The sequence below is a fragment of the Sinohyriopsis cumingii genome, chromosome 5 (assembly GCF_028554795.1).
Source record: "Sinohyriopsis cumingii isolate HCF-2022 chromosome 5, ASM2855479v2, whole genome shotgun sequence".
In the NCBI taxonomy this organism is placed as follows: domain Eukaryota; kingdom Metazoa; phylum Mollusca; class Bivalvia; order Unionida; family Unionidae; genus Sinohyriopsis; species Sinohyriopsis cumingii.
In genome coordinates, this window is record NC_142965.1 from 11,517,534 (window position 1) to 11,543,705 (window position 26,172).

Genomic DNA, 26,172 nt, shown 5'->3' on the forward strand with positions numbered 1-26,172 from the left:
GCAATGTAACAATATGGGAATATAAATTTCTTGGCAAGGGAAATAACCATATTCATCAAGAGGCAAACTTACTTCCCTTATTAACACAATATGTTGTTACAGTCCATTATGAATATCTGACACATGAATTATATTCAGAAGTTGTACAATATGTAACTAGAATAGCCAATCACACAATATAAATGAATGAGTATTACTGATTGGATTATTTTAGGTGTGTATAAGCTTCCCATCAGTAAGAGCACTCTCCCCTTGTCTCAATCTGGTTGTGAGCCTATTAGCCTACCAATCCCAGCGCTAATTTATATTTTACTTTCAATTTTACTTTCAATAACATTGCAAAATGAAAAAAAGTCATACCATTTTGTTAATGTATGTTCATCTTCTCAAAGACAGGGATCCATTCCTCCTATGTCTATAGCTGAATGAAATATACTTTTAAAACACACAATATATACATACATACAAACAAACAGATAGATGGACAAACATAATATGACATAATAGATACAAAGCCCTACATAAATGCATACATATGGAGTAAAGTTATATATATATATATATATATATATATATATATATATATATATATATATATATATATATATATATATATATATATATATATATATATATATTCATTCATACAGATGTACATTAATGCATACATGCATATGTACACGAACGTACATACAGACATACATATCAACATACATTTCCACCAGGAAGCATTAGTGCAAAAAATGCTTTGGTATTTACTGTTACACTATGTGGGTCAATAATCATTCATCTGTGTCACAAAGAAGCTACATCCATTCATCCATTCACTTATTCATTCATCTGTATCACAAAGAAGGTACATCCATTCATCCATTCACTTATTCATTCATCTGTATCACAAAGAAGCTACATCCATTCATCCATTCACTTATTCATTCATCTGTATCACAAAGAAGCTACATCCATTCATCCATTCACTTATTCATTCATCTGTATCACAAAGAAGCTACATCCATTCATCCATTCACTTATTCATTCATCTGTATCACAAAGAAGCTACATCCATTCATCCATTCACTTATTCATTCATCTGTATCACAAAGAAGCTACATCCATTCATCCATTCACTTATTCATGCATCTGTATCACAATGAAACTACATCCATTCATCCATTCACTTATTCATACATCTGTATCACAAAGAAACTACATCCATTCATCCATTCACTTATTCATACATCTGTATCACAAAGAAACTACATCCATTCATCCATTCACTTATTCATACATCTGTGGATCACTGCACCCATCTACATAAATTACATACATTGGACTGGTGAACTCTCACCACAAAAAACGCCAGCTAGTAGCATGCATTTCGATCACTGAAAACTGAACTTCTCTGGAAATTACTGAATTCACTGAGTTATGTTCTGCATGCCTTGCGACAAATTCATATTTTTTGTAACCAAAAAGACAGTGGAAACAAAACTGTTAAAAACTGATCGATAGATGCATTCAAACACTGAACAATTAGATGTCTGATTATTCAAAATTTTAAGTTAGGTGTAACTGTATTAATTTTTATCGGCTGAAACATGTCTATTTACCTTGATTCAGTTAGATAATGATAATATCATCGAAAGCACATGTAACTGCCATTCACAATGTGCAACGTCTAAACAATGTTGGAATATATGAAACTATTTGTTCTAAAGTGATATATGTCTAGTGCAAAATGCAGTTTCCTTTTCTTTTCATGCCATTATTGTAAAAACACTCACAAATATTTTCTCTCATATAAATGTATGCATAATAATGTGCTTTTCTAGCATCATCGGAATTAGGGTTCCAAGTATTGTAACTTTTCAAGTGTTCTACTACTTTAAATACGACCTTATCTGATGTTTTCTTCACTATGTTAGGTAGATTCTCCATCGTTAAATGTAAACCTTCTTGGATCAATAGGTCATAAATGTCTTTCTTCCCACGAACAACGGCCTCCTCGAGGGCTTTAGAGGCCATGTGTGAATTTGCATTCCATTTCCCATTTCCTTTTAAATGTGCTATCACAGTAACAATGACACTATATGTAGTTCTGACAACAACACCAGGTAAAATCTCCATAGGCAATGAGACTCCCTCAGCATCGATCAAAAACTTTATAAAATCATGCTTGTTATGTACAAACGCCTGCACCAATGCTTCACATGCATCTTCTCCATGGGGTTTCCACTTATTGTTCCTTTTTAGATGTTCTACAATTTTTATTATGACTCGGTCCGAAGCATGTCTCAGCAAGTCATGCAAATTCTTAATGGTAAATGGGACTCTTTCTTGGATCAACTGCTCACAAAGATCTCTTTTATCTCTCAAAAAGGCCAAATTCAAAGCTTCAGATGCACCATCTGACTGACTATTCCATTTGTTCATCTCCTTTAAATGATGCATCGTTTCAATAATAGCACTGTCCGATGCTAACATTACTATTTTTGGAAAGTCTTCCATGGTTAAAGTAATTCCTTCATCAATTAGGAGTCCAGAGATGTCATACTTTTCTTGCACTATGGCTTCTCTCAATGCCTCCGATGCATTGTGTGACAGACCAACCCATTCATTCATTTCCTTCAAACATTTTATTACATTGAAAATGGCATTAACTGATCGTGCTCTTCTTACAATATTTGGTAAACTTTGCATAGTTAATCTGGCACCTTCCTGGACCAATGCATTGCAAACTTCACTCTTTTCTTGTACATGTGCCCACTCTAAAGCTTCAGACACAAGGTATGATTGAGGTTCCCATTCATTATTGTCTTTTAAATGATGAACCACTTTTTTAATGACAGCGGAAGATACAGTCCTTACAACGACATTTGATACATTCTCAAGCTGCAATGTTATTCCTTCTCGGATCAATCGATGACAAATGTCGTGTTTTTCCAGTACAAATGCCAATTCAAGTGCATGGGATACTCCTTCGGATTGGGGATCCCATCTCATATTTTTCTTCAAATCATGTATTGCCATATCAATTCCTTTATCTTGTGCTTCTCTTACTATATCAGGTAGATTCTGCATCATTAGTGAAACGCCTTCATGAATTAAAAGGTCAAAAATGGCATGTTTCTGTCCAATAACGGCCTCTTTTAGAGCTTCAGAGGCACTATCTGCTTGTGAATTCCATATACCTAGAGCTTTCAGATTTGTTATCAATTCATTGGTATACTCTGGGTCATGTTTAACAACAAATGATACATTCTTTAAAATTGGCATGATTCCTTTCTTGACCATGAGATGAAACAATTTCTTCTTTCGGTCATCATTGCACCCTGAAGAGAAGATTTCCATGGTTTGAGCTGCTTCAATTGACAGAGGGTCCCACACGTAATTGTCTTCCAAATGTCCAATTAGTCTTACAACAGCGTTATAGGAGCCACTCTTCACTAATTTTGGAAGCATGCTCATATGTATGGGGACGCCTTCTTCAATGAGTGTGCTTGCTATGTCAAATTTTTCTTCCATGTAGGCAATACACAGGATGTCATTTAGTTTACTTCGGCAGACATGTTCCTCTTCAGACTCCTCATGTGGTTGCCAATTTCCAATTAACTTTAAATGCTGCAATATGTCCAAGAAGGCTCGACAATTGCCTTTTCTAACTACGGTTTCTAAACTGTTATGACCCAATAAAATTCCTTCCTTTACTAAACAGTCAATCACAGACTGGTTCCCTGTTATAAAGGCCCTGCACAGAGACTCTTCGATTAACTCATCCAATAGATCAAAATTCCCACCCTCTTTCAGTTCTTCAATAATACATTGTATCTTTTCTGGCATGTCGTGTCTTACAGCGTTACATAGACAGACAGTGTTCAATTGTGTATTTCTTTCCAGCAGTTTCTCTGCTATGTCGAAATGCCCATAATATATGGACAGCTCCAAAAGATTTTGCTTCTCATGACATTTCCAGCATGAAAATATTTGTCCACAACTGCACGACAGGAAGTCAAGAAAATGTTCAAAAACTATGTCTGCTACTGTCGAATCTCTTTTCAAAACATACTGGAGAAAGTTTGAGCAATATCCATTTTGGCTTTTATTCGAAGTACTGGACAGTATACAGTCTTTTTTTCTTAAAAAACTTTTACTATACCTTGGGTCTCTTAAATGCTTTGATAACAGAATAACGAATTGTCTATCCCTTATAAATGATGTATTTGCAACCCTCTCAAAATTATTTTTGGTAATAACTTCAGATATGATCCTCTCCGCAAGCAAATTATATAAAGAATCAGGAATATGGATTTGATTCCTTGATGAGCGACCATCTTCTCCAGTGCACAATCTCTGAAACAAAAAGTCTGAACTGCAATACTTAATAACTATGTCTTTAGCTTGCCTCCCAAGTACATTCCCAACTGCTTCGTGAATTGTAGTATGTGTAAACATGATATTTGGTCCTGATCTTGCTATGTATGTACCTGAATAATTATGAATTTCTTTTTTAATGAGCTCTATAGGGGATGTACCTTCTGGAACACTTAGAGCACGAGCAATATCATTCAATTGTTTTTTTATTGCCTCTGATATGGTGTCCATCAGTATCATTTCTTCAAGAAAATATCCATTGTTACAAAAAAGGAAAGCAAAGAGGAGTAACCTATGTCCAGTATACGCCTGTATGTTTCTTGTAAAGAATTCCTCTGGCTGTCTGAAAAATTCTGGTCCACTGGTAAATAGATTATCCTCCCCAGCAAAGAGACAGCAACATTGCGGAAAGCCAATTAGACCATCAAAATTTTTCACACATTTCAGTTTCATACCATCATTCATTTTCCTTGATTTGCTCCTCAATTCTTTTTCTAAAAAGTTCAGCTTCTCTGAGTAATCGAGGTTTTCAGATGACAAGGTTTGCACTTGGTCCGAATGAAAGAACTTAAACATCTCCAAGTTGGATAGTGCTTCAGAAAGTATACATACTCTAGTAGTAATAATAACCTTAAGTTTTCCTGCATCAAGATGCCTCATAATGTCCTCTAAGAATGCAGACCATTCTTGAAGACGGTTATTATCCAGATCAAAACGGCCAAAAATGTCCTCTATCATAACCAAATCTACCAAATCTACGTCAATTATCTTCCATTCAGATGGCAGCTTCAAAATAACTCGACGGCCACACTCTCCAAATTTATCCATGAGATGTAAGGCTGTTGTTGTTTTCCCCTCGCCTGGATTCCCCTGCAGGGTGACAAAATTATGAGTTTGAAGTTGACTTGTAGCTGCCGTCACTTGCTTTGTTATTATAAAATCCATCTTCATGAAGGAATCAAGAATATTTTCGGTTGATCCTACAGATTAGGAGAAAAAAGAAATCACTCTAATCAAACATCATCTGGTATACAAGGTTATAAAGGGATGAAATTCATACATTATATAATTCTGCTTGTGAATGCTTAAACCCAATTCTTATACCATATCCTTCTATCAAGGCCTGACTATTTTGTTTGAATTCTCGAGTCACTGTAAACTTTGAATTAAGCTACAGCACTCAACATATTATAGATGAAAAAATGATCTTTGATGAGCAAAGGAAATAACTCATCTGTGTTTTCACCAATGTGGAATTGTGGACATTGCCTTGAAAGTTTTAACTATATACAGTACACATGATACACCCATCACATGTTCAATAGTCCGCTATTTGGGCAGTAGTATGGTATGGTTCGCTCGGTAGATTATTGACCAATAGGTCTTAATGACCATTATCGTTGGTCAAGGTATGTGGTCCTGAACTGTGCCTAATTTGCAGAAATTATTTATTTCATTATTATACTTATGATGACCGTAGCCTTTGATATTAGACCCCAGAATCTGTAGGTGTCTTTATTACACTAAGTGAAAGTCATCCACAAAGTCTTGGTTAATTTAACAACAAAAGTTATTCTTCAAAACCAATTTTCTCTGAGCCACAATGACCATGATCTTTGGTCTTGTGGACCCCAAAACAATAAGTTTCTTCCGTACTTTGATGGCAAACTTGCCGCAAACTTTGGTCACTGAACGTGGACAGTACCTGAACTGTATGTTCAGAAACTATTTGATTTTCCTTTTCATCGTGGACACATTTAGCTGTAGACTCTCAAAATCGATAGATTTCTGCCATTCTTCGATTGCAGGTTGTCCATGCAGATTGCCTCAGTTCTGTGGCGTATAACTAATGTTCTTGTGCGGAAACTAGTTTTCAATACCGTTGCCTTCATTTCCAACCTTTAGAGAGAGAAATATCGACAGGCTTTATTCTCACCTAAAGTGAAATCCACCTACACAGTCTGGTAACTGAAGTTGGTGGATAAGTAGATTTACTGTACAGAACTTGTTCACAGACACCTTAACGTTGACCTTCTCTCTCTGAAATCGAGAAGGTTCTTCCATACCCCAAGCGTAAGTCATTCACACTTACTAGAGAGGTGATTAAGTGGAAACCGTTTTTGTTTTTAGTCTCATTATTACACTGACATTGACCTTCGAAATTTCGAAACTGAATTCAACAGGCTTCCTCATTACCTGAAGTGTAAGCCGGCCGCAACGATTAATACATGTAGATGATAGGCAGCTAGAGTTATTAGTCAGAAATGAAATTAGTAGCAGACACAGAACCAGACTGACAGATGGAAAAGATCATAACTCCGACATGGGTACAGAAACTATTTCTGTCAAACTTCAGGCTTTTTCTTAAAATAATGTCAAATTTAAACATTAACTACACTTTCGACTAACACGACTCCCTCTTAGTGACTAATGTTCTACTTGACGAAAATAATTTCCAGGATTCCAAGTTAAGTTTAATTATTCTCTCCTTTAATTATATTTCTAACCACAGAGTATTGATATATCTGAGGAACTAAATCAAATTTGTCAGACAAAAATGTTTTATTGCATGACGCAAGATACCTGTAAGTGCAGTACAAAATGGCATTGCCTTTAGCCTTGAACCTAATATTATGGAATGTGAATCACAGAACTTGTCTCGGACAATTTCAAGAATAACCCACATGCCAAGTTCAGCTAAATACATAATATGTTTAGAAGAAAATAAGAAACTACTGGCATCATTCAAGGTATTTGTCTTACATATCCAGAAATCGGGTTTGAAGAGAATCAACACATACTTTTTTGTTTTATCCTGCTCACCAGTCCGTACAGATAAAAATCTCAGTCAATACCTTAGTGTTAGCATCAATGTCAGAGTGATAAATATCAACTTGTTCATTGGAATGCAATAAAATACAAAGTATCGTTACAGCCTGGTTGTATATATGCAGGTCATTGTGTTCATAAGCACATTAAAATGCGTGCGATTACCATTGATTTGAGGGGCCCAGAGTGGCCGAGTGGTCTAAAGCGCTCTTCGTTACGGATCACTGCCATCTCACCTCTGTCTGCGGCGGTTCGAGTCTAAGATTCAGCTAATGTGGGCATGTGAGAAAGCTTGCCAGTAGCTTCTCGTGGGTCGGTGGTTCTTTCCAGGTTCTTCCTCCACCATTAATACTGGCCACCATGTATAGCCTATCGTGCTGAAAAATGGTGTTAAACCCCACAACAACAACAACCATTGATTTGATGTAAAGTCAATAGGCCTGATTGTTGAAACTCCTTCACTAAAGTGGAGGCATGTTACTAATCGGACCTGTAACATTTTGATTCAGAACCAACTGATTATTTCAAGCAGTGTCTCAGTGAAAAACCCATGTCGATGCCATGTCATGCAAGACAAATAGTAATAACAAGACTTTTGTTATGGTCACTATATTACAATGTTTGGGGTCAAATGAGCACAATTTTTATTCTGAACTTGGCTACATATCGTGATACAGTTTTAGTACAAACCCAATGTTCATACAGCCAATCGCTAAGAAGTACATGTATAACATATTTTCAGGTTGGCAGTTCAGGCAGCCATTTTGGAGGTTAGATAAGAGTCAGTTTAACATAGGAAGAGCTATAGATTTCAGGAAAGGCAATGGCCATCCGACCAGGAGAACTGACTGTTAAATTATTTTACATATTTAGCATCATTTCTATTTTTGACCAATTATGTATTGTGAGATGTTTTATTTGACACCCCATAACAATACAAACATCCCTTCTGGAGTTGAAGTCTACATTGAACAGAATCATTTTTTACTAAAATCCAACATTATATCTTAACTTATTGAAAGTGTCATGTCTATATAAACATAGAAGTTTGGGAGAAGTAGCTTTGACAAGATTTTCTAGATGGCTGCAATGACAGCCGTATAGGCACTCTGATCAGTACGATTTGTTTAGGAGCAACGAGATATCACAAAAAGAGAAGAAGCGATAACATGATTTCATGTCAACAAAATGACTCTAAAAGAGGAGGTCTGATCGACACCAATTTTCCAAGGATAACTTGATATAATAACATGTCTTTCAGTCAAAACACAATGTCGATATGACCATCCATTAAGGATGATTAGAAATAACACTTTTTTTCAAGATAAAATGGATGTTGGCCATATATCAATCATAATGGATGTCCGATCAGTACCATTTTAATTAAAGGACAAACTAGATATCATATAGGGAGTCTTCGGGAAAGTGACGTGTCGATATTAAGAAGTTCAGAAGGAAAAGCTATAGCAATATTTTTAAGCTTCCAGTCTGGAGGCCATGTTCGATGCTAGATTGACACCAGTTTCAATTAAGGCTAGAAAGTCATATTAGGAAGTATCTCACGAAAACTCCATATTAATATGATTCTTTGTTCAGGATGAGTAGCGATACAAATATTTTCAAGATGGTCATTATGGTCACCATGGCGGCATTATTGGTTATAAGATCACTATAATTTTCATTTAGGCTGAACTCCACGGTTTATGAAGTTCATTTTAATGAAAACAGCATGTCAATATGACCATAATTTCAAAAGCAGAGAGTAGTGGTAACCAAACTTTCAAGATGGCTATCGTGGCACATATAGTGTATGTCCAAGGAGCACAAATGTCATTTATAACCACAAAGCATTATAAGAAATCCATTAGTGAGAGACCTCGTGTGGATATAACCATCCATTCAGGAGGTGTAGCAATAAGCAAGATGTTTTAGCTCACCATTGTGGCGGCTATATTAGATGCATTTAGGACCAACAAGACATTTTAAGAAGTAGAACCAGCAAGACATCTGAAGAAGTCTTTTTGTGAACAAAAATACATGTCTAAATGACTATCTGCTCAGAAGCAATAGCGATAACAAGATCTTGAAAGTGACCACCATGGTGGCCATATTGGATATCTAATTGGCATCATTTTTAGTTAGGCCCAACTGGGCTATAGACAAAATTGTGTCTGTACAGTTTCAATGTAATCATCAAAGTAGTTTAGGAGTAGTTATGATAACTAGCGCAAACGGGTGGATGGCAAACGGAAGACTGAGGATGGACAACAGTCTCTTGTACTAGCTCTTCTGTTGTTTGAACAGTAGAGCTGAAATGGACTTTAGAGTACCCACAAATCTAAAAGGAAAGAATATACCTCGAAAATGTATCTTAATAAACAATGATAACAACTGCTAAATGTTCAAAACTCTTTTTAAGAAGAAGGAAAACTGTAATGGTTAAAATGTCTTGGTCAAATGAAGCAGATGATTATTTCAAGCATTTTTTCTGTTGTTTCACCTTGAAACAGTTACCAAAACTGCAGTTGTGGAACGACATTATATATCCACCTTAGCAACAATTTAAAACTCACAGTTTTTGCAACCCTTTTCCTTTATATTTTGTTTTACTTATCTAATAGTGCGTGCATTGAATTATATGGGTCTGATATGAGAATGTTAGCTCCTCCTATCCGTATAGACTAATAATATACAAAAAACGGGGGTAAAACAATAAAATGAAATAAAGTTAGGCTTGTATTAGTTTACCATTCATTTCAGTAATTTTCATGGACACGGTAAACAGATGAAAAGGTGTTACATGTATATTCATCCCATATATGCTATTTTGGTAAGTTACCACTAGTGTGTTTAAAACAACCTTTATAGAGGGCATAAACAAATTAAATGTTATGACGTCTTCAGAAATCAACTGATGTGTTGTTACAGTTGTGGTACAGAACCTCGTAACTTACTTTTCAACTCTCTTAATTCTTTACTTTCTTTTCCAGCTCCAATCACCTCTGAAAAGAATAAAATTTAAAATGAAAATTTTAAACAGTCGTATTGGGTGTTGCATATCGCACGAGTTGTGTATAACATTTTTGGATGCCAAATATCAATATTTTAGCTACATTTAAGTCATTTGAAATTTTGGAATGTATGTAATTGCATAGCACAAGCTGGGAAAGCAGCGTCAGATCAATAAATTATTTGGTTTTCATGTTCAATGGGGATCACAAAGATATGATTCCAAAGCAACCTGCTGTTTGCCACAACAATACCAATATTATCTTCAGTAAAAAAAAGTAAAAAGTAACACACTACTATATAACCAAATTTTATTGTTATCCTTGACATTATTATTTTCATATTTTAATGAATATTGCTGACATAAAGTAATATGTGGCACTCTGGCCTTAATTGGAATTTATCATTGAGGCTATAATTGTCGCTTCAAAAATGACACTATGCAGTAAATGGGAATTTAACATTAGTTCATATTAATAACATTAAAAAATAAATTACCATTACGGGATTGATAATACTGAAAACAAAACCTCCTGACTTTCACAGAGTAGGATGTAAATAACGACAGTTATACAGTAACTTGAGACACAAAACAGATTCCCAGATGAGGATCAACTCTCCATACTTTCTAGAACAGCGTAGAAGTACTTATGTCTAAAGTCACATAGTCGCAGTCAGCCTCGATTTCACTATTATCATGCATGCATTAAGAATGGATTATAAAAAAATCATTTACTTGATTCTCAATTAAGGTCAGGAACTAGGTGGTCAGCATAAGATACAAAGTTTGGTGTTTACAACTAACAGTCAGGTCAAACTAATTTCTGGAAAATATCAAATTCCTAGTAAACAAAATTACATTACTATGACATGTAACAAAATTAAAAATAAAAAGATTTTAAAACTTACAAACAATGAAATCAAATATAAATTAAATCAAATATGCATAACATATGAGACTTACAAAGATTAAATACTTTTGTAACAAAGTGAACCAACATTAGCTAAAAAGATCATGCAGTTGTTATGTATGTCTATTTAGTGTGCTTAACTTTTGTCCATGATTGTGGATTGTATGGGTCATTTGTATGCAGCTTATAATAAAACTAACTATTGCCCATGACTGTGGATTTAATATTAGAATAATATATGTAAATATGGGTACATGGCATTTTGACTATAGAAGGTTCTAGTAAGAAAACTTGTTTATGAATTTAATGGAAAAATGACCCACATACTTGCCAACTTATTGTGTTTTAGTTTTTATATAATGTTTGTGATCTACAAAATTAATTATTCCTAATTTAACAGCAGTCTAGAGGAATTGCTATTAGTTGTGGTCAGATATAATTTGAGATGAATTAATAATGTATTGAAATTACAAAGTGCTCTTTAACATAGCGACTGATTCATCATTTTGGAATTATTATGAATTAATTTAAGGGCAACCTGAATTATATCATTGTCATACATCAAGCTTTTTGGCACATCTGGTCATCAAAGTCTATTGGCGCATAAACACATTCAATATTGGAGTTCATTCTGAATACTCTATACTTTAGGACTTGATAGATATTTTAGGATCACTTGTGATTTAATTCGCAATAATGTAGCTTCCTTTTAAGTTTTCACTTTGTATTCTATTGAAATAAATTATTTGTTAATTTTACAAACTTGTTGGTTTGCATTTTATGTTACTTAGTTTGAGACCATTGAGTCCTAACACAGTGTATTAAATTTAAGGTGGGAAACGAAAACGATAAAGATGTAAGAAACTGAAAAACCAAATCTGCCTCTCTTGACAAAAATAAATTTTTCAACATCACTTTCTACCAATATTTATCAAGTGATAATGGATAGCCGTTTAGAATTAAGTCTAGGAAGACAAAACGAAAACAGTACATTCTAAACTGTTTGTATGTTTTGTTTCAAAACTTAGAACACATCGTTCAGTCTTGTACAAGAACATATTGGTATGAGTTGTATATTTGTGTGCAAGTGTAAACATTCCTGCCCATTTCTCTCAGTAGACTCCATGTTTGATTGGTATGAGTTGTATGTTTCTGTATAAAGCATTTGTATATAATAAAAAGAAACCTTTTTCAGGGTTGTTTTTGTGTATGTGTGAACTCTCCTACTCTTTTCTCTTCTTTCACACCATGTGTGATAGTATACATGTTGGTCTAAGTGTATATGGTGAGATTTTTTATTTCTACCATTTTCTGTCTTTTCACTTCACTGCTTGGGCTATAGAGCTTATAAAAGGTGTTAGGTTTAAGGGGAGGGAATGTATAAGTGAGCAAGGTTAGTAAAGGAAACTTTAGTTTCATTTACAAGTGGTTTAACTTCTATTTTATAGCAGGTCCACTTCTTTTACATCCTACTTTATGTTGGTCAGAAGATGAGTCGGTTCTGGTCAATAGGTGATTCATTCATAATGTATTCCTACAGACTAATGTTAAATTCCCATTGACCACATAGTGTCATTTTTAAAGAAACATTACAACTTCCCCTTGAGGTCAGAGTGTTATTTTTGATGCTAGAGTGCTACATGTTACTGGTTATAGCATATTCAACCATGCAGAATAAACAAAGAATGATTTGATTTAATGGCTGTCTGGGAAAGGAGACTTCTGATCTGACATTGCTTGGAGAAAAGGAAACTTCGTTTTGAACTCTTCAGCCACAAATAACATTAACAGCAAAAGATGTCAGCACAATTATAACCAATGTCGTTAAGGTGCATAGTTTTATTCCTTATAACAGATGCCATCTACTCCTCTGACAAACTGTCAAAAACAGACTTCATTTGTCCTTTGCAGTCTGTATATAAACAAGATATGAGATGCTTTTCTAAAATAAGAATGTAAATATAAATATGCAATAAGCTGCAATATAAACAAATAATTTCTATATGTGTACTCTGAATAGGTAATAACAGCAATTAGTGATATTTTCGAACAATCTATTGCACTCTTTCTTCAAGGACTGACTTTATCGCTGACACCCAAAATGCGCTTACCTATTATGTTGTCTTCAAGTCTCCTCAAAGTTTCTCTGTTACCCAAGATCTGTTGCTGCAGTGAAAATTCCGTTTCTTCATGAATATCTGGAAGAGGTATAATGTCATAAACTTTAGAGTCAATTGCTTCCATTTCCTGGATAGCTTCATCAGTGACCTGAGGATATTTAACTGTTGCTCCACGATATCAAATTTATCTGCTACTGCTTTAATAGCTTTGCCAGCACTTCTTCATGAGACTCTATGGATCTCACGATTTAGCTTCAAGGAATTCAATGACTTTAGCAGGTTTTCAACCTTACATGGACTAATATATTCATTTCTCTCTTTGTTTTAGTGAGGGGAAAGTCTATGATGACAATATTTTTCTGAAAATTTTGGAAAGGAGGTTGATAGATTTATCAGTATCATCTCCATTAAAGTCCAACAGACATGTTTTTAACCAATATTCATACCCAAAAAGCACTGATAGATCTTTTATCAACAAAATTGTTTTTAATTTCATCGATATTTTTCCTAACGTTATCTTTAGTCTCAGATATATCAAATTTTGATTTCTGTATGGAATAAATCAAGCTCTCACCTAATTTACAATAAATTTCCGACAATTTTCTCTCTATTGTTCGAATCGCATCTTCCGTTTCTTCTTTGTGTGCTCCCAACTGCTGTCTAATATAACTCAAACACTCTCCCACGGCCTTTTCTGAGAGGTCAAGATCAAAAAATACATGTACAGGTAAACCCCATATCTGCAACACAAAAAGGTGCATTACAAGATTTGATGTAAGACAGTTAAGTAGTCCCATAATGCCCCAAACATCCTAGCATTCTAATACTATCTTTAGGTATAGAAATGCAAACTATAAATAATTAAAAGAAACTTTCCTTCCAATATAATTTCATAGTTGTATGACCAAGAATAATTAATTTAATTAAATAGCTCCCACCTTTGTTGTAAGTTCAGCCCATCAACGCCTGCATTAGAGATTGTAACACATATATATCACAAGAGTTATTATCGGAATTCAAATGAGAAAATATCATAAGAGAAAGTAAACTTTTGCGAATATTATTGAGGTTATTGGATCACAAAGTTATTTTAGATATATATTTAAACCTAGCAGCTTGAAATAGGATGATGGTTTCAGTCTCGCAAAAGTCCGTTTGTACACTCGATGAAAATTTTCCGATTAAAACAAATAAATGAATAAAATTTAAACTTTCAGAAATTGAGGGGAGAGTAAAAGTACACTTTTACCATTCAATGCTCGGTTTCGAAATGAAATTTGGCACATACAATATCCAGGCCATACCTTACATAGAGAACTACATGAGAAACACTTACATGTATTGCAGCTTCTGACAAATTTAAATGATGCTAGCTCAAAACTTTGCTGATATTTTCAAACCATTATCCGTATATGGAAATATTTTTAAATTATATTTTTTCTGTTGTAACAATACATACATTACTTTTTTCATCTATCTTAAAGAATGAAATTCCTGAATACTTCTGTTCTTGTGCCTTTCTAAATACATTGAAAGTATTTGAATGAAGCTTTGCTACGTACTTGACAACAAATGCGTATCAGTAGCAATTGATTTCCTTCAAACCATTACAAAATTCTTTTGATAGAGGCAAACAATACATTAGCATCTCTGATTCCCCCGATTTCATTGACTTCAGTCAGATTTTTTCAGAATGGTGCATCGCAGTTTCAGAACAATACCCTGAAGGTCCACCTTAAATGTTTCAAGTTTTCCAGTCTGGTCCAGGAAATCACAACCTCAATGGTAAGCTCAGTCTAATCTGCTATTGTGGCAAACCAGCTGAGAGGCACATCAATGCAGCGTGGGTTGAGTAGCCTCCGTAAATATTAATGGACATTTTGTATACTATCAAGTGTGCTTTCTACGTGATAAGATAAAATCAGGAAGTGTACGTGGCATTGGTGAATGCTAAAGTGCATGCAAGCCTAGTTTGCAAAGGCTGAGTGAAAAAAACAGTGGCTGTCGTCCAGTGAGTCGAGCTAAATAATCAACAGCTTCAAATGGCAGTGCAAACCCATTCAAGTCGAAGCACAAACGATGTCTAGGCGTTGCCATGTATGAGCCCCAAGTAATGTTGTTGGACCCAGGTAGACCATACCGGTTTCCATGGTGTGTGGAATTATTGATGCAAATTTATTACGCACAAAGATACCGCAGATATGCTTGACTGACCTGCCATAGAGAGTAAAACAAAACTGGTCAATAACCTTTTACAAGTCATAACGGGTAGTCTAAGGCTTCTGCCTCTTGGTGACTGCGAGTCGTCAAGGGTAATCAAAGACCTTTTCCTTATTTTTTACAAGATGCTATGTGGCCTCAAATCGCCTTTTTCAGAGCCATCCAATATACAGTTCTGACTGCTCCTAACTCAGCAGCTTTTGCAACAGCTAGCAATGCTGGAATGGCCACAAGAAATGGAAATATTCCACCAGTCTTTTGCATTTGGGCCACCTCTGACTTGGATAGCTTTAATGTCACCAAGGTGTTATTTCATTTCGCTGCATTAAGTTGATCAAATTGTGTTTGGGTCAACCACACGGGGACAATTACAGTTAACATTTCTGGAGATTGTTTCAATACGACCCCACTATTGTTTTGTATTGCGCTCCTTATTTTCCCAAAGGACAAGATTAACTTAGTGATAGGATACTATTATTAAAAAATGCAATTGGTTCAATTATTAATCTGTGGTAATTTGATTAGATTTCCTCAGGAGGGTTAATAATCCTCATAGGGCCACTTACAGCGTCCAACAACATCAGCTTATCAGAGAGGATTACTGCAATGCATTTGTAATTGTTGTGAACAGGCAGTCTAGTAACACAAGCATGAAAATGCATTTCTATCACAGACTGCTAAACTATGTACAAGTGTTTCTCATCAATAACATTCCTGATGCTCCTACGAGAAGTTGTTGTGGGGTTTAACGCCATTTTTCAACACACGATAGGCTATGCATGGTGGCCAGTATTAAAGGTGGAGGAAGGACCCGGGAAAACCCTGGGAAGAACCACCGACCCATGAGAAGATACTGGCAAGCTTTCTCACATACCCACATTGGCCAAATCCTAGACTCGAACCCATGCATACAGAGGTGATATGGCAGTGATCCATAACGAAGAGCGCTTTAGACCACTCTGCCACTCGGGGCCCCCCATGATAAGTAATAAATTGGATACAACACAGTGACATTTTTTTATGGAAAATCTGCAGAAAATGTGTCAATGTTTTCATTATGTTTCATGAATGATAAGAGCTTGTGATATTCACGTGCAACATGGTTGTACCAAGTAAAAAATAATTTCTCTGCTGGATTTCTGATGGTCGTTTAACCGCAGAGAAACTTCAGATACTCCAAACTTGTCAAATATCATTTTAGTACGAAAATGGCCCTGATGCTTCCAAATACTGTCTTCATATACTATGAATAACTGTTTTGTGCACTGATACCTTGCTTGGTAGTTATTTGCAGTGAAAACTGCTGAACATTGCTTTCAGTCCAGTATTTAGTTAGAGTGCGAAATTATAGCAGTGATGTGCACCCATAAGTCATAAACGACAACAAACATGTTCCTGCAGCTATAGGCATCCAGAATGTTAGTTCTGACGATATGACTTTGCCATCATCGATACCACAAGAAACCAAATTGTATTATTAACATCGGGTTTTTGGTATAATGTAACTGAGTGTTTGGCTCTGAAAATAGCTTTGCGAACATCTACACAAAACCCAAATATATGACTGAGAGGAACCGCATATGAAAACAAAAATGAGGGTTCAAGAAATTGTCCTTAATGCTACTCAAATCCAATATTATAATGAAGGTTTTCTACTTTCTATAGCAGCGCCGCCAATGCCAGGTCTGTGAGGCATATCAGCGTCCTTATGAAACATCACAAACGGGCCAGCAGATCTTGCGTAGTTATCACCGTATCTGATGAGTCTGATAATAGTTGTAGCAATGTCAATTTTGCTCAGACTTTCGTCGGTTTCCTTTCCATCGATGAAATAACGTAGGCTGCTGAACAGGGCCATGATATTAGCAAATTCAACCTTTTCACCATGGTCGTAACTAGTATTGGTGCCAACGTTTTCAACAAGCTTTTCATCAATTTCTAAGAAAACTTTACACCATACCATTTTTGTAATATGTCATATAAACAGGTATTTTCGCGCTAATAACATGCACTGGTATCACATGTCCACGTACGATTGTCATTATATTATATATCAGGTCGATCTTTAATGTTCGGTTGTATTGTCAAGATCACCTTACGGAGATCAAGAATGTGCCCATTCGGATCCATCAGAGTAGAACAAATTTGTGTCAATGGGGGGTTGTGGCACTGAAAATACAAAGGCGCTGTAGGATTAATTGATATCAAATCACCCGGTTTCACATTCAGTGAAAAACCAAATAGTAGGTAAGCTTGAGCAACTAAGCTTCTGGAAGGTATGCTTTCGTAACTGCCACTGATGGCGTCACAGGTTAATTTGATCTGAGATAATCCTGACAATCTTTGCCGCATTATGATATCCAGATGCTCCTGATCCTGCATGTAAGATTCATCTGTCCTCGGGAATTTCATCAATGTTTTCAAACCATTCCAGAATTGTTTTCATTGACAACCGTTGGATGTCATCCTCGTATGATGCAGATTTTGCAGAGATTACAGAGTGAGAGTGGGCTCATGTTCACATATAAAAACTAAAGAGTCTTTAGTGATCTTTAACTACACTGTCCGCCGAATCTCTTCACTGATCGATTCCATGTTGTACATGCCCAGAGGAAGTTCAACTTCTTGCTATGTTGTTTCACCATACATTGAAAACACGGATGATTCATTCTTGGGAAGATTGCCAAACGGTCATCATTGAATATTAGGCTAAATAATAATATATGCACAATGACACCTGTGTGCGAGATTCTTCTTCACGTAAAATTAAGGTTTCATTAATGAAATTGAAGTCATCGAGGTAACGCTCAGGGATGTATTTACAATAACCCGTTGTAAAGCAGTATTGATTTCGCAAAAAGATCTCAGTGTTTAAATTGCCTCAAAATTCATCATTGATGTCTTCAGTGAGTTCGTGCATCAGTAAACATAACATCTCCTATTTCATGATGTCGATGGTTAGCAACCGCTGACAAATCAATGTTGCCTAATTCATGACTTTTGGTGGGTTGTTGCCCACTCTAACCCACCTCACTAGTGTTTCCAAGCAATCCAGGAGTTCATTAACTTGTTTTGTCCACATACGCGCAACTGAATCCTTTAGTTGTCCTACATTTGCGTGGACGACCACCAACATGCGTAAGTGATTTCTGAGAGAGATCCTCCTCCAAAATGGGAGATATGCTCCTTCCACGGGAGGTATATTCTCTTATTGAGACTCTTCCGTAAACCGACTGCATTTTCCTAATCATTTCCATCTCATCAAACTATATTCATATATCTTGAAGTTTATTGGTAAACTAATAACATCCAATCCACTCCAGAAAAATCCATTTGGGCCATTAATTTTTGACATGATGCGGTATTGTATTTTTAAACCTGGTATGCCCCTACATATTGTCATTACAGATATTACGGTTGTTAAATTGCCGCATAAGGCACATTCGTGTCCAGACCCACGAAATGCTATCACCGCTGAGGACGGTCCACTAGTCCATTCACTAGTAAGGAAACTATACGGGTTCTAGGCAACCTCTGCAAATATATTTCAAAACTCATAGCATGATTAATCATTGGCATAGCAGGTCCAATGAACGTCTGCATCTTCACAACGAAATGTCATTAACATGTTACAGTTGTCTTAGATTATTTGACAAGTGCGAATCGTCAAGTCAAATGGATCACATCTATTTTTGTATCGACTTCGGGAAAATATTCGAGGGATTGACCTGATTTTCAGGCTTCATATCGTCATACACAACAAGACTGACTGCACTCGGATCAAGGTCGTTAATCATAGGAGCTTCATCAACTGTGGAAAAGAAATCAATGGTAGATGATTTGCTTCTTGGTGACGACTGAAGCGATACAGTAAAATCCCTGAGCACATCATAGCATGGTTGATCATCAGCCGATGGTGTCATTAAAAATAAGCAATGCCAGGTTAACCATCTCAAAATCATATTTAACATCAGTTGGGTTTTTAATGATCCAACCGAGCCAATAACCAATGGCCAAACTGATTCTGGTGCTTTTGTAGTTTCAGGTTTTGCCTGCGCAGGAAAGTTAAAAACTGTAAAAGGAGAGCTTTATGTCTTTCGTAATGTCACATTGAATGTCAATTGTATAATACATTTGCTGCATAACACAATTATGTCTTCATATTGTGCTCAATGTCACGTTAAAACCCATATCGCAAATCGAATGAGGGTTCAAGCACGTAATGGTCGGGTTGCAATCGCTGGAGCCTGTGTTCAGTTTGGTGCAAAAAAAATTAATGTTTGAGAGAACCTCCAGATCCAGACCTTCCAGGTCCACAGGCAAAAGCAAAGTCAGGTTAAAAGATGTCGGCAGTGATGTTGCTGCTGCATTAATAAAGCTACTAGAACATCGAGGAGCAAATACACTGGTGAAAAAGCACATCCCTGGATAAAATTAATGTGGGCCTGACACACGGCTGAATATAAGACTTGATTCTAACAACCAACCAAATCACATCTATGCTACATGTTCTGACATGATCTTCTTTATAAAGCACCAAATGATATACGTGCATGCCAATGTGCTGATTTAAATCTCATCCATGACTTGAAACTGCAATCGCTTTAATTTTGGCTATTATTTCTCTGACTTCTATATCTGTTTCTACAATCATATATTAGGGTGCTTCTACGATTAATGGTTCAATATATGTTGTCTTTGCGAATCATCGACGGCATGCACGATAATACTCGTGAACAAATACACATTGTCGACAAAGCTGATTATGCAACTTTGCACCGATACCATATCTATGACATAATCGAACACCATGACCAACAGGCAACACAAGCCAATGCAAGTTATAGTATTTGTAATGGCAAGTTCTGTCACAGACTTCGTATTCTCCAAGGCATCCATCTTTGAACTGATTGCTCAATAATGCCACTGAAAATCTTACATATTGGCAAATTGTATTTTAAAAAAGAAATAATCATTTATGTTCTCGATTGATTGTGTGCATTACATCAGGCGAATGTACGTCTCACCAAATATATCGGGTTGTATAAATAATCTCGGTGGATAATATTGGATTTACCACCATTCGCTGTAAAATAACTTTCACCTGTAATAGCAATTTCCAAACTTTTTCACCAGGCTACATCCACTGAGGATTACCATCAAGCAGACTTTTGTCTTTTAGTATAAATTTCTTAAACTGGTATTTGGCCAAATCACTGCACGCTGATCAGTACAAAATATTATACCAACTCATAAATGGCTGCTGCTTGTACAGCGACATCCAATGATGTAAACTGTATTACACTGCTTGTATACTGAATCCATAGTTGCTGTCTTTGCATGGGAATCTCTTTTCACAAGCTCATAGCGTTGCGCAAATCGCACACTCTTCGTCTTCAAAATATTTCACATTCTTGCGAAAGAAAAGTGTCGTTGTTGATTACACATTCAAAACTTCACCAGCACCGCACTATTACAGTTCTATATGTTATTATGATTATGTAACATCAAAAAGAAATAAGTACGAAAGGTCCATTCATTGAGAATTTATGCTTACATTTAAATTTATGTTTAAAATCATTCGCATGAACATGAGAAATGGAATTCTTGTTTTAACATTAATTTTTGGTTTTCATTTTCAAAAACAGTGTACAAAATAGAGTTGTGTATGTCTTTACTTGGTTTAATGTAACACCACACATATGCTATTGAATTTGAACTAAAAATGTGTGTGTGGATTTCTTGTTTTGGCCAGCCACTGCTAATACAATTCGTTCCCATGAAACGTTTTCAGTACAAATTCAAAAAAACATGAAAATAGAAATATGATGCATCTATACCTTACATAATATATTTACATCATCGGTTGATGACAATATGTTCTGAGATTTTTCTGCAAATTTAAGGAATAGATGTATCCATGTGGAATTCGCACATTGCCAAGTTGTAACGTGCACCTATAGGTAAGGGTAGCTATTGTCTGTAAGTGATACAAGTGCTTTACAGATACCGTAAAGGCATCATTCATTTCGCATATATTATTTTACCTTCTTAATCTCTGAAACTGCATCAGTGCAACTACGTAAAGACTTGAGGTGTTTGGGATCTTCAAGAAATTCTATTATGATGCTCATAGAGTCATTCATTCTGCTTTCAGAGAGTTGCATGTCACATGCATGCATCACGTCATTACGGATTATTGACACCTGAAAACACATATATAAAGAATCTTACAGGAGTGATCATTTCAAATGAAATTTATGAAATGAGACAAATAATTTTCTGTCTTTAACAAGCCTTGCTCAGTTTCATACATTTCATTTCAGATTAGCACCAATGCAAGATTATATTTATCGTATAATGAAAAATGCTGATTTTATTTGACCAAACTTCAGTAAATTGACTTCAAAAAACTTTGGAATGCTCGGTCGTTACTCTGTTCCTTTGCATGGCCTTATGATGCCATTTGTGATGTCATAAGCAACTATTACAAGCATTACATATAGAATTTATGAAACGAGTTTAATAATGTCAAGCATTTGCTCACCAAGGCTCGCAAAAGTTGGGCATTATTCACCGAGTTTCATAAATTTAATATTAAATCATTACCCATTTGAGATTCTTTTTATCACTGCTCTGGTGGCCTAGTGGTTAGAGCGTCCGCCTCGGATGCAGGAGGTCATGGGTTCAATCTCCGGCCGAGTCATATCAAAGACTTACAAAAATGGTACTAACAGCTCCCTCGCTTGGCGCTCAGCATTAAGAGGTTAGTGTTAGGACTGGTCGGCCCAGTGGCAGGATAATGTGACTGGGTGGGACATCATGCTACATGTCTGCGGCATGATGCCCCAGTGCTAGACATCACTATAAACTGCCACATTGCAGACATCGTAGCGATATGACAGAAAAATTGTTAAAGCTACGTTAAAAATCCAAATCACATCACAACACAGATTCTTTTTATCACATAGTTTTTATTTCAGGGGAAATTATTTAGATAGAAAGAAGAATGAATAATTTCGTTAATTCTAACAGATATTGTACCATTCAGTTGTTATGCATAAAAATAGTCCCAAACAAAGTTGAACTAGTATTAACGTTTAAAAGTAGATTATACTTTTCTTACAAATTATCAAAGAACAAGCATCATTCTGAATAAACAAAATATTTTACACAGACAAAATCATTTTTCAACACAGAATGTCCAATGCGCGTGATGTCGAATCTTTTGATGCAGTAGCTGTTAGAGTACATTTGACGATCCATGTTTACGTAGCCTAAAGTGTCACTTTCACAACTAAACATTACATTATTGCGATTTTCATGCGAAAGAAGGTTTACTGAATGCAGAAATTCACATTTACGGTAACGTATTTGTGACCGGATATTTGCAGTATTCGATTTGGTACTGTAGACTACAGAATATGTCAACCAATTTAATTCTGAGTCGGATCTGCATCACAAATTTACCTCGTAAATATGCAGTAGTCAGGTAACTTCTGTCAGTTTGGAGAATGATTTATGTCCACATTGTTCTGTGAGCAGAGGTGAGTTTATTTACCTCTGTAAGTTAACGTAAACCACGCTTGTATAAAAGGTGGATTCCATGCTAGAGGTATACCGCCCCATCCCCCCCCCCCCCATTCAACAGAGCAATGCCCTTTGTTTTACTTGTTATTGTTCTTGAACGTCCTTTCATTCCTCTTGTCCTTCAATCACAAGGAAATAATGGCTTGGAAACAAATATAAAAAATTTGGCAAAATTCAAAACAACTTCCAGTTTTCATTACAGACATGATATTGCTCCAAATGCACTTGTAATCATATTAGCTATACCTACTGAGAAAAATAATATTCAAAGAAATAGATCTTCAAGTGTCTTTTGAACAAAGACACAAACAAGGGTTCGAAACATTATGTGATATATATATCACATAATGTTTCGAACCCTTGTTTGTGTCTTATATATATATATAAGACTTGAAAGAGTTCATGAAGCCCACGCATCAAATATAAAAACAGAATTATATTTCACGTTTTAATTTTAAAAGACTAATATTACATGTTTTATAGCCACTTTCTCCTTGCATTTTTCTTCTACAATAAATAAAAATAAACAACATTTTCGTAAAAAGATCCTGATCTACGAACAATTCATAAATATGAGTCATTCGTACCATAATGACATGCATAATACGTACCTGAGATATTAAATGCAGGCCAGCTGGGCTCAATGTTCTACTGAAGTATGTACAATTTTTCATTAGACTCATTAAGGCTTGAGCGTCACAGTGACCTGGCCCTGTGTCTGTGTGATGCTGACCTCTTGGCATGAATATTTTTGCACACTCCCAAGGATTAAAAGGCCAGGCCGTGACATCACTATTCATCCAGTGTATGTTTTTCGTTGATTGAGTTTGATGGAAAGATAATAATTCTCTTAACCAAATATCACACAGGCTTGAAGGGCATGGCCTACGAAACCTCCAGGTTGTGTTATCCCAGATGATATCCGAGAACATACATGTGTCACACCTTGAGAAAGGTACAACATGCCCTTCGTAGAGTTTCTGTAATATGGACTGATGCATGGACTTGGTCTCTTTTAGTATGAACTCCTGAAGTCCAGTTTTCATTTGGTGCAATGCAAGGCCCACCTTCAACCAGTTAATATAACCTGTATCTCGTATACGTGCAGAAAAAACTGGACTTGCCATAGCCATTTTGCTCAAGAATGTTTTGCAGTTTTTCTATAAAGAAACAAGAAATGGTGACGTCTATACATTTGATGGAGAGTTTTTGTAGCATTTGAAAAGGAAGGATACACATATTGTTTTTTCTTCTTCCTCTCAGGCTCTGACACATTTTAACGATGATGATGGCGACGACGACTACCATAATGAGTTCCGCATACAACATACATTGCGGACAGCAACTTTTAAAATTTCTACTGTTATACCGAAATGATATTACTTCTATGAAATAAAGACAATAAAGTGTTATTCTTGTTAAATGTGCAAGGATTGTGCCTTGAAAAGGCAACCTGAGCGGCTAAACCTAAGACAGAGGAAAATAAAATGATATAAATAATAAACACATGAAGATAAAATCCCAGTGTGAGTGTGAAACGCGAAGTTTGAAAGCAAAACACACACACACACACACACACACACACACACACACATATATATATATATATATATATATATATATATATATATATATATATATTACAATAATATTTGGAACATATGTTGATAAAAGCAGAAAGTTTTTCTACATACATTGACAAAAAGTGTGTGTCGTGGAATGATTTAACAAAATTGTAAAAGAAATAAATGTGGACATACTTTACAAAAAATTATGGTGGCTCATTATTGAGGCTTGAAAACAAAAAATTCCCTCACAGGAACTATTATCTCCCATGCAGGAATCATTATTTCCTGCATTGGAAATAATTATTCCGCACATGCAAATTATTTTGCTACAACGCGTAAAAATTGATCACTTCCGATCGTGACATACTTATATTCCATGCTGGAGTTATTTCCAATGCGTGACTTATTAATTCCAGTGCTCACAAGCTATTACTCTCGCGCGCGAATTATTAAGTTACATGTGCGACTTACTAATTTCTGCTCATTGTTATTAATATTTAAATCTAGTTCTATTAGCCCATCATGGAAACCAGACTTGACATATGAAACAAATATACTGCGCTAGGATAAGGCATAAGATACACTGACATTTGTTTTCACATTTTAAAATATATTTTATTTAATGATTAAAAAAGGGTTAGGCAATGCCTTCTGCCAGCTTACAATCAAATTTCACCCAGCATATTTGAAACATAGCAAACAAGACATGGCGGCAATCCAGTATAAGACAGTAGTGGGGAAAGAGATGATAGCAAGCATGACGTGTTCAGCTATTAGTGTTGTTATGGGATAGTCAATTGAGTTGTACTATTTGGATCAACCATTATATCAGTGTTGTTGTGGGATAGTCAATTGAGTTGTACTATTTGGATCAACCATTATATTAGTGTTGTTGTGGGATAGTCAATTGAGTTGTACTATTTGGATCAACCATTATATCAGTGTTGTTGTGGGATAGTCAATTGAGTTGTACTATTTGGATCAACCATTATATTAGTGTTGTTCTGGGATAGTCAATTGAGTTGTACTATTTGGATCAACCATTATATCAGTGTTGTTGTGGGATAGTCAATTGAGTTGTACTATTTGGATCAACCATTATATCAGTGTTGTTGTGGGATAGTCAATTGAGTTGTACTATTTGGATCAACCATTATATCAGTGTTGTTATGGGATAGTCAATTGAGTTGTACTATTTGGATCAACCATTATATCAGTGTTGTTATGGGATAGTCAATTGAGTTGTACTATTCGGATCAACCATTATATCAGTGTTGTTATGGGATACTCAATTGAGTTGTACTATTTGGATCAACCATTATATTAGTGTTGTTATGGGATAGTCAATTGAGTTGTACTATTTGGATCAACCATTATATTAGTGTTGTTATGGGATAGTCAATTGAGTTGTACTATTTGGATCAACCATTATATTAGTGTTGTTGTCGGATAGTCAATTGAGTTGTACTATTTGGATCAACCATTATATTAGTGTTGTTATGGGATAGTCAATTGAGTTGTACTATTAGTGTTGTTATGGGACAGTCAATTGAG

General features: G+C 35.6%; 1 protein-coding gene across 1 annotated transcript; it reads right to left on the minus strand.

The window, feature by feature from the left end:
* Positions 1–662: 662 nt before the first annotated feature.
* On the minus strand, positions 663–24,183 carry LOC149798634 (uncharacterized). The gene is made up of 6 exons (XM_089957466.1): positions 23,662–24,183; positions 21,508–21,666; positions 13,815–13,980; positions 13,232–13,318; positions 10,155–10,202; positions 663–5,351 (listed from the first exon to the last, which is right to left on the minus strand). Exons 1-6 carry the CDS (start codon positions 24,181–24,183, stop codon positions 1,729–1,731), a joined length of 4,605 nt encoding a protein of 1,534 aa, XP_089813592.1. The 3' UTR covers positions 663–1,728.
* Positions 24,184–26,172: the final 1,989 nt, after the last annotated feature.